This window comes from Geospiza fortis, unplaced genomic scaffold (genome assembly GCF_000277835.1).
Source record: "Geospiza fortis unplaced genomic scaffold, GeoFor_1.0 scaffold241, whole genome shotgun sequence".
NCBI classification, from domain to species: domain Eukaryota; kingdom Metazoa; phylum Chordata; class Aves; order Passeriformes; family Thraupidae; genus Geospiza; species Geospiza fortis.
The window spans coordinates 600-10610 of NW_005054491.1; the positions used below are offsets into that span (position 1 = coordinate 600).

The 10011-nt window shown below is 44.9% G+C and overlaps 1 protein-coding gene across 1 annotated transcript in view; it reads left to right on the forward strand.

The window, feature by feature from the left end:
• Window positions 1-259: 259 nt before the first annotated feature.
• The window catches only part of CPAMD8 (C3 and PZP like alpha-2-macroglobulin domain containing 8), a gene marked incomplete at its 5' end in the record, with an annotated part of 56774 nt that continues 47022 nt past the window's right edge, over window positions 260-10011 (forward strand). The window contains 12 exons of the mRNA XM_031063246.1: window positions 260-298; window positions 1180-1345; window positions 1467-1519; window positions 2100-2117; window positions 3134-3188; window positions 3330-3443; window positions 4462-4546; window positions 4817-4925; window positions 6511-6738; window positions 6876-7046; window positions 7398-7526; window positions 9675-9864. Coding sequence (XP_030919106.1) covers window positions 260-298; window positions 1180-1345; window positions 1467-1519; window positions 2100-2117; window positions 3134-3188; window positions 3330-3443; window positions 4462-4546; window positions 4817-4925; window positions 6511-6738; window positions 6876-7046; window positions 7398-7526; window positions 9675-9864 — 1357 coding nt within the window. The remainder of the gene's footprint in view (window positions 299-1179; window positions 1346-1466; window positions 1520-2099; window positions 2118-3133; window positions 3189-3329; window positions 3444-4461; window positions 4547-4816; window positions 4926-6510; window positions 6739-6875; window positions 7047-7397; window positions 7527-9674; window positions 9865-10011) is intronic.

Sequence of the window (10011 nt, forward strand, 5' to 3'; positions counted from 1 at the left end):
AGCCTTGGGGCTGCTCTCCAATCACAGAGCACTTTGCAATTTAAGTTGGGCAAAATTTGCGAATAAATGTGAACCAGGTTTATTTTGGAGAGCTCTACTGGGTCTGACTTACCCTGCAGACTGTTTTACACAGTGCAAGAAAATTATTTCAGGTAAAATCACAACTGCAGAGAGCAGCTCTCTGGTGTGGGGTCTTCCTTCACTCAACTGCAAACATCTAAAATCTTAGTGCTTACCTTGAGAATAACTCTTGCTCTCTCTCTCTCATATTTTAGATAAAGGCACAATTAAGCTGAAGGTGAGTATCAATAATTTTAACATGTTTTTGGTGAACACATAAGGGATTTTCCTCAGCCACACCAAGCATTGCTCTCTGGCACAAATAAATGTCGCATTCTGGGGCACACACTGAGGAGGACACATCAGAGGAAAAGTGGAGAGTGAAAACAAGAAAGTTTAACCCATCACAGTTCACTTTTACACCACTAAAGAAAATCAGTGGCTCCACATAAATTTCTGTGTTTGGGTTATTTTATACAAATGGTGGTAGAGAATTCTGTGGGGGGGTTGTGACTTCAAATGTTGGCAAAATGGAGCTGGACTAGAAGAGCAAGCCCTTAAAAGTGTTTGGCTTCTTAACTCAGGACTTAATTTGGTCTTGTCATCTTTGGGATGTTAAAGGGGGGTGGTGGAACAAAATATTCAGTTATGTGCATCTGGAATGGTATCAGATTTTTTGCTTTGTCACTTTTAATCTGAAGTCATTTTAAAGTACTTATTCCTCTGAGCAGCTGGTTGAACATGTACATGCATGCACTTTTTGCTTTGGGGACTTTTTGGTGTTGCTCATTGGGGTTTTTCCCTCTGTTGGGTTGGTTTCCCCACACAACACAGTTCTATTCTGGGAGCTGCATGTGTAGGTCATGGATCAACCATCACTCTGCTTGAGTGATAAAGAGCAGAAGAGAATTTCCTGCCATGTTTCAGCATGAATTTACCTCCTTTGAATTGTATATATTGCAGAAAACGTAGTATGTCCTTAATTTTCCTTTCACTGCTAACACAGATTGACACCACAGCACAGCAGGCGCCTCTTGTTGCTCTCCTCAGTGTCAATTACATTCCCCAAAAGCTCAGAGGTTTTTCTGTGTGTTCCTCACCTCCTGGTGTGTTTTTTAGGTGCCTTCAGGGCTTCGTGGACAAGCACACCTGAAGGTTTGGGGCAACAGGCACCTGGCAGAGGAAGGGCACATTTTCCACAACTACACCACAGTCACCATCGACAGCAAGGGCTCCTCAGTGTTCATCCAGACTGACAAACCTGTCTACAAACCCAAGCAGAAAGGTAAAATCATCCTGGATAACTTGCCAGATGCTAGGGCTGCTTTCAAGGGGAGTTTTAGGGTGAGCTCTTTTGTTCAGACTCAGCTCTGGTGACTGATAAATTCCCTCTTTTCCTTTTTCAGTGTTGATAAATCTCTTCATGGTGACTTCTGACCTGAGGCCAGTCAATGACAGGGTAAAGAAATCTGTTTTCTTTCACACTGTGCAATATGATGGAATACTTGGTAGCCTGCATTTTATTCAGATATTTGAATATTTGAGAATTATTTAAGTCCCAAAAGGTCCTTTTTAGAGCAAAACAATTCAGCAGGCACAGGCTGCCCTGTGCTGGATGCTCAGCCTTGGGGCTGCTCTCCAATACACTTATGCAGAAACAGAATTGGATTTTTAAGTTGTTTGTGCATAGCTTGTGACAGCTTATTTTATTTGTAATTCAGCTTATTTCACTTGGTCATATTCCTGTTGGAGGTGAATACAAACATTTGGCGTGCTGGCAAATAGGAGGCAGCTCTGCCAGAGCAGAGACAAGAATTTTTCAGACACTTGCACCTTATTTAGGTAGTGCACAGATATGTAAATTGTCCCTTTTCCAATAGGTGTCTGAATTAAATGTGTGTTTCTCAGGCTACTCTTAACAAGGATGTTCAAACTCTGTCACTTTGGGTCTCACACTTTGCTTATGTTAACTCAACCCTTCATCACAAAAAGCAGAGAAGTTGTTTAATAAAGCCTTTTATTTTGCTTTTTTCTTTCAGATTGAAGCTTATGTGGTGGTGAGTATCTGTGTGCCCTTCTAGCACCTGTCCTGTAGAGGTACAAGGTTTGTGTAGCATTTAAAGGAACAAATTTCAGCTTTTCCTCTCCATTATTGCCATTCCCACCCCTAACCAATGCAATTTTCAATCCCTGTGTCTCTATCTGATCTCTGTGCCTTTGGTTTTTTGCTATGATCAGCAAATATCCTTGTTTTCTACTTGACTTTCAGAAATTAATTCCCATTTTTCAGCCTGAGAAGAACTGGCTTGACTCACTGGCATTTATAACTGTGACAGCCCCATTTCTTCTCGTTTCTTTTCACTCCAGTCCTTCCTGTGCTGGGCTGGCAGAGCAGGGCCACCCTCATCTCTGCTCCCAAACAGGGATAATGGAGAGCAGAAATTCATGGAAAGGAAAGGGCTCTCCTGTCCTCTTCCTTAGGAGGTGAAAGAGAGGTTCCCTCTGTGTTTGGGGATTTTTGGGGGTGTTTTTTGGATGTTGTTTTGGGGTTTCTTTGGGGTTTTTTTGGGTTTGTTGGTTGTTTTTTTGGGATTTGGTGGGTTTTTGTAGGTTTTTTTTTTGTTGTTTGCTTTGGTTTTGGGGGTTTTTTTCGTTGTTTTTTAATGTGTTTTCCTGTCAGAAAGCAGGAGGATTCACTCCTTTTGAAGATTTAATGCTGACAAAACCAGCAGGATTCATTTCATCTGGGTTTTTTCATCCAAAATTTTTCTTTGTGGTTGTACAGCTCCCTTTAAGAATGAGGTCAGTTCATCCCATCCAGGGGTGGTGTTTCAAGGCAGGGGGAAGATCTGCTTGACAGCATTTATTTGTGTGCATTCTTACAGGAGCAGAGCTCTTAAATAACTCCAGAAAGCAAATACCCCTGCTGTAAGGTATTTTTGGGGCATTTTTGACAGGCTTTGGTTACATTTGAGCTGTCACTGAGGTGTGTGTATTACAAAAGGAAGTTATTTTGCAAACTGAGTTAAATACGTGAGTGATGCTCATTTCTCACCCCTGAACCTCCCTGCAGGATCCCCGGGGCTCTCGGATGATAGAATGGAATAACTTGAAGCCGTTTTGTTGTGGTAAGTTCCAGATTATTTATTTTTTTTTTCCTCTGTGTACTGTGATTTGCCTTTGCTTCTGCTTCCACTGAGTGGTGTTCAGCGAGGCTTGGCAGGGGCTGGAGAGTGACAGACTTCAGAGAATGTTGTTTTCTTTTTCAGGCATTGTCAATATGACTTTTCCCCTGTCTGATCAGCCAGTGTTTGGGGAATGGCTCATCTTTGCTGAGATGCAGGGGCACACCTACAACAAATCCTTTGAGGTGCAGAAATATGGTGAGTTGACCCTAACCCAGGTGCACTTGGAAGAACAGAACACTGAGAAATGCCTTCACTTGAGATGAAACACCTGAAACATTTAAAATGCCATGAGGAGAAATTGCTTAGAGCCAAGTATTTCAGGGATGCAGGCACTGCTAACTGGGAGCTTTGAGGTCACCTTACCAAGGTGGTTTTGGTTTGTTGCTGTTGTTGATTATCCTGTTTTGAACAGACAGGTGTCTGTTAAGGAAGGCAGGAGCCGCCCCTGAAATGGAAAACACAAACCCCCTCCCTCCAAATTATTATAATTTTGAAATTAAAAGCCTTTCAGGCAAAGATGTGGGAATAGGAATAACAGTTCTTTACTGGGAAAACTGAAAATACAAATGCAATAGTACAAAAAAGAAAACAAACCACTGCCAGAGTCAGAGCAGGCCCTGCCCCCCTGTGTGTCAGGGGGTGGCACAGCCCCATCCCATGGGGGCTCAGCCCTCCTGCAGTGCCAGCTGTGCTGCTGCTGGAGCAGGGATCCTGCACAAGGGGGGAGTTTTCCTCTGCAGCTCCAGGGCTGCTGCAGATGGGCCTGGGCTCCCTCTGGCAATGCAGGGCAGCAGAAAGCTGCTCCTCTGGCAATGCAGGGGGCAAAGGCTGCTGTGCTGCTCCAGGCTCAGATTGGATCCAGGTAGGAATGCTTGGCTCCTCCCCTGGGCGCAGCATCTCCCCATGGGATGCTGGAATTGGATCAGCCCTGCAGGGACACTCAGTGGCCATGGACAGCAGAGATCTCCTGGAGGGAGGGTTGGCTGTGGGAGAGATAAAGAAAAAACTGCCCATGAACAGCAGAGAACTGCCCCAGCTCTGACAGGTGGGGACAGAACACACCCTCCCATTTCCAACCCAATTAATTGACCCTCTACTGGGTGTTACCCTGATAAATCAGAACCAGCTCCTGTCAGAGCTGTGGGGACTCTTGCTATAAGCTGGGCAATGAGATCTGCTTGGAAAGATTCTGCTTTATTTCTTTTCCTTGTAGTGTTGCCAAAGTTTGAGCTGCTGATCGATCCCCCTCGCTACATCCGTGACCTTTCACTGTGTGAGAAAGGAACTGTCCATGCCAGGTAGGAACTTTCCCAAACCAAATTTCACTGCTGTGGGTTGTAGGGCAGTCCCTGGAGCTTGGATCCCACCTCCTGCAGACTTTTCATATGATTTCTAATCATCATCATCAGCTTTCTGATGTAAGAGCCTTCAAAAACATGGTAAAAATAACAATCTGGAAAACTTCCTGTGGTAATGTTTTCTAGATGTGCAGGTGACATGGTAATTGTCTTTATACAACCAGAAAAACAAAAACCAGCTGGAAGTTACTAATCATCTCTGCATTTCAGATACACATTTGGCAAACCAGTGACAGGGAAGTTAATTGTCAATATGACTATAAATGGTGTTGGCTACTACAGACATGAAGTGGGACACCCTGTCCTCAAGACCACCCAGGTGAGGGAGACCATGGACCCACCTGTGATAAAATGCCTGATCTGTCTTCTTTAACATTTATCCCACAGCTCTGGTTTGTTGCTGATGGGAGATAAGAAAATGCAGAAGTGAATATTATAACTGAGGCCATTGCTTATTTTTACATGATATATTTATGATTTTAGGTATTAGGAGGAAGCTTTTTTCCCCAGAGTGTGCTGGGCACTGCCCAGGCTCCCCAGGGAATGGTGCCAAGGCTGCCAGAGCTCCAGGAGCTCCCAGGGCTGCTCAGGGTGGGGTTGTTGGGGTGGCTGTGCAGGGACAAGGGCTGGGCCGATCATCCCTGAGGGTCCCTCCCAGCTCAGGATATTCTGGGATTTGGTGGGATGAGAATTTGTTGGCATAGTTTTAATCTGTTTTAAGAGCATATGGGGCTGAGGAGATCAGGAGTCTGAGGTGACAGAGTTAGTCCAGACCATGGCTAAGGGAGGAAAATGAAACTTCCCTTTCCTTTCCCCCCGCCCTTTCCTTTTCCCCACGGACATATTTTATGAAAAATCCTTTCATTAGATCTTTTCTCCTGACAAGCTGAGATGCCTCAGAAATTAAATGTAAACAATGATTATCTGCAGCTGTGTAATACAACAGGTGCATCTTTGATTGGTCTCATGTGGTTGTTTTTAATTAATGGTCAATCACAGTCCGGCTGGCTCAGACTCTCTGGTCGGCCGCAAGACTTTATTATAATTCCATTCCTTTCTATTCCTTGCTAACCTTCTGATGAAATCCTTTTTCTATTCTTTTAGTATAGTTCATCATTTTCTTTTAATATAATATATATCATAAAATAATAAATCAGCCTTGTGAAACATGGAGTCAAGATTCTCCTCTCTTCCCTCCTCCTGGGACCCCTGCAAACACCACTACAATTGGTGACCCAGAGTGAGGAACATTCCCACACCTTTTCCTTCCGCCTTTTCCTTCCGCCCTTTTCCTTCCGCCCTTTTCCTTCCGCCCTTTTCCTTCCGCCCTTTTCCTTCCGCCTTTTCTTTCCGCCCTTTTCCTTCCGCCCTTTTCCCTTCCGCCTTTTCCCTTCCGCCTTTTCCCTTCCGCCCTTTTCCTTCCGCCCTTTTCCTTCCGCCCTTTTCCTTCCGCCCTTTTCCTTCCGCCCTTTTCCTTCCGCCCTTTTCCTTCCGCCCTTTTCCTTCCGCCCTTTTCCTTCCGCCCTTTTCCTTCCGCCCTTTTCCTTCCGCCCTTTTCCTTCCGCCCTTTTCCTTCCGCCCTTTTCCTTCCGCCCTTTTCCTTCCGCCCTTTTCCTTCCGCCCTTTTCCTTCCGCCCTTTTCCTTCCGCCCTTTTCCTTCCGCCCTTTTCCTTCCGCCCTTTTCCTTCCGCCCTTTTCCTTCCGCCCTTTTCCTTCCGCCCTTTTCCTTCCGCCCTTTTCCTTCCGCCCTTTTCCTTCCGCCCTTTTCCTTCCGCCCTTTTCCTTCCGCCCTTTTCCTTCCGCCCTTTTCCCTTCCGCACACCCCCCTCAGGTGCCTGTGCTTTAGCTCTGTTTGCTGTGCCCTATGTGGGTGTCCAACCCCATCCCTGTGTGCCCCGCCCCAGATCGATGGCTCGGCCGAGTTCGAGGTGTGTGTCAGGGACATGATGCCAGCAGATGTCCCCGAGCACTTCCGAGGCACTGTCAACATCTGGGCCACGGTGATCAGCTCTGATGGCAGCAAGCAGGTGACCTTTGACGACTCCACACCTGTCCAGAAGCAGCTGATTGATATCAAGTACTCCAAGGACACCAGGAAACAATTCAAACCTGGGCTGCCTTACAAAGGCAAGGTGAGATTAAGAATAATCCTATTTTTAATGGTGTTGGGTACTAATATGGCTGATTTAAGTTGATCCCAGTGATTTTTTCCCACATGGAATTGCTGATAATTTAGAGCTAATTGTTCTATAAATGCCCCACTGTGCAGGTGGAGGTCACTTACCCCGATGGGAGCCCAGCTGACAGAGTCACCATCCGAATTAAAGCTGAGCTCACACCAAAGGACAATGTTTACACAAGTGAACTGGTCTCAAGGAATGGCCTGGTGGAGTTTGAAATCCCCTCCATCCCCACAGCTGCCCAATATGTCTGGCTGGAGGTGGGTAAAAGCTCCTTATAGGATTAGCAGGCTTTAATGGAACTAATCTTGTCAAACCTGCACTTTATAAACCAGTGCTACAAGCAGGAAATCAGTGCCTTTTAGCTGCAGCTTCTGGATTTCAACACAGCAAACACTGGTTTGTTTCCTGCTGCCAAGAGAACTGATGTTGACAACCACCATAAAAAGATGCTCCTCCAAATGCACCTTAACATGGTGGTGGGGAGCAAATATTTGGGGAGTGAAGATGTCAAGAGGTGAAAGATAAAAAATGGGAGAGGAGAGTAGAGATTAAAAAAGAACAAAATGAGCTTTCTATTCATAACATTGATGTAACTTTTTTGTTTTAAGACTAAAGTGACAGCAATTGATGGGAAACCCTCTGGGGATCAATATCTGCCCAACTACTTGTCCATCAGCAGCTGGTACTCACCCAGCAAGTGCCACATCCAGCTCCAGGCACCAGATAAACCTTTCCAGGTATGTTGGCTTGACTTTCCAGCATGGAAATGAAATGAAATCCACTGCCTTGCTTGGCTTAAAGCACTTTGTTCTAATTAAATATTTCTGGACATTCCTGATTCTGGGATCCTGAAGTGTTTCCACCACAAAGGATGCAGGAGCTGCACTGGAGCCACCAAATAATTGTTGGATGTGGGCTCCACAAGGTGCTAAACACAATTCCCTGGGTGCTCTGTGCACCAATCCACAAATCCAACCCTTTCTGCTCAGAGAGGGGTGGGTGTAGGCATGGAAAACTTCATAATTTCACATTTGAATGTGTGTGCTGTGCCTCCAGTAATGCTCAGACATGGATTGCTTGCTGAAAATGATTGGAAGTGATGTTAGTGGGAGTGGCTGAGTTGCTAAAGACCAAAATTAAGGCTGTGTAGTCTCACTGGAACTTCCAGTTTAAATCTCAGCTGGATCTGTTCAATCTTCCAGTTCTGGAGCTCTGAACATGATTTGCCTTGTTTTCTTTGGTAGGTTTTGTAGGAGCCTCTCTAAAAATGTAGTGCTGCCCTATAAAAGCTGTTGTGATTTCTCTCCTAGAGAAAAGATCTGATTTAACCATGGTTCCTGTTGCATAATGTTTTCTGAGAGTTGTTCAGGGTTTCTTCCTACCCAAGAAAATGTTCTGAAAGTCTGTATATTGCTCAGTGGAAAAAATAAAAAGTGGGTTTTGGCCATAAACACACTGAGATTTGTTATCAGCAGGTCTGTGAGGTTGGTTTCAGATTCTTTGTATCCAAATAAGAACTTTTTTTTTTAATCATTGCATTTCATGGAAGTTTAATGGCTAATTAATCTTTTACAAGTTTCCTGAGGTATGGAAAGGGGATTATACACTGCTAATCTGAACACATTGTTCTTATTATAACCTGATTAGAACTAATTCTTCTGTGGGAAAGCTTGGAGCTGGATGACCAGCTGATGTGGGAACTATTCCCATGCATTGCCAGCTCTTACTGGGTGTTCCAATTAGCTACATTCAGTTTTTAATGAATTGTTTCATCATTTGCACCGGGGAATTCTTAATACTTCAAATATTTGATGTCACGAGGCACCTCTGTGGCATTCTCACTGTGTTTAAGCATCAGCAGCTCCTTGTGTTCCAGTTCTGCCCTTCTGGTTGGTGCCATGTGTGCATTCTGCAGGGAGAACACTTGGAGCTGAAAAAAGAGAAGTTTTTCACAACATTTCTGCGGGATTTTCTAAGATTCAATGGTTTTATTTGGGAACTGCTCTGCTTTGAATGGCAGGAGGGTGAGGAGGGGAAGAAATCCTGCTGATGTAGGATCCTACAAGTGTCAGCCACTCCTCAGACCCCAGAAGGAAGGAGTTTGTGTTCCTAGGACAGTCTGCTGCTCCTCAGGCTGATTAATCCCATAATCCCATGGCTGGTGTCTGTTCTGTTGGGAATTTGGGGGGTTTTGTTTAGGGGGTACTCCCTGAGCCCCTCTGGGTGCAGTTTCAGTGCCCAGGTGTGCTGCTCTGGAGCCCATTGCAGGCATCAGATGAGCTACCCAGACTAAAACAAAGCAGATTTCTTCTCATTTATTTGTGTGTTTGACACCTCCCCAAGTGCCCAACTTACAAATTGTTATCAAGACTTTGTGTAATTTGACAGCATTTTCCCCCAGATCTCTTCCCAGTCATTCCATGGTGATGTTTGAATTGATATTTGCCACATGGATGTAATCACAATTAAACTGCAAAGACTATCAAACACAAATCTCTTCCCACCCCCAACCCAACTCTTTCCTTTTTTGGGCTGGGCTACTGAAGGGGTGTCTAAAATTCAACCAATTCTGACAGCAGCTCTGTGCCAAAAGGCTTAACTTCCAGGATTCCAGAGATTCCTTTATTGTTCCATTAATGCATACAACCCCCAGCTCAGTCTCCTGTAGACTTGCAGTGAACACAGGCTCCTTTTTAGTGTGGAAAAAGCCCCTGAGAACAGTGCTAATGTAATAATACATTATTATTATTATTAAAATGCACTTTTCAATGCGTTAGAAGAGGGCTCACACCTCCCGTGGCCTGGAACCCAAGCGGTTTTCTGTGCTCTATCACCCCAAAACTCCTAACAGAACAAATCTTTGGCTTTTCTATCCTTGCCTGCAGGTGGGAGAGGAGGCCTGGATTGCAGTGAAATCCACCTGTCCTTGCAACTTCACTCTCCATTACGAGGTGGCATCACGGGGGAACATTGTCCTGTCGGGGCTCCAGCCCAGCAATGTCACCCAGCAGAGGAGCAAAAGAGCCACCACAGCCCTGGAGAAGAACATTGACCTCACACACTTCCCAGGAACAGGTAGACAGCACCAGAAATGCAACTCACCCTTATTTTCAGCCAAAAAAAATCCCTTTCCACACCCTTTTTTGTTAATGTGATGCTCCTTAAAGAATAGAGATAATTTTGTGCAAGGAAAATGTGCAAAAATGTGATGCTCCTGAAAGA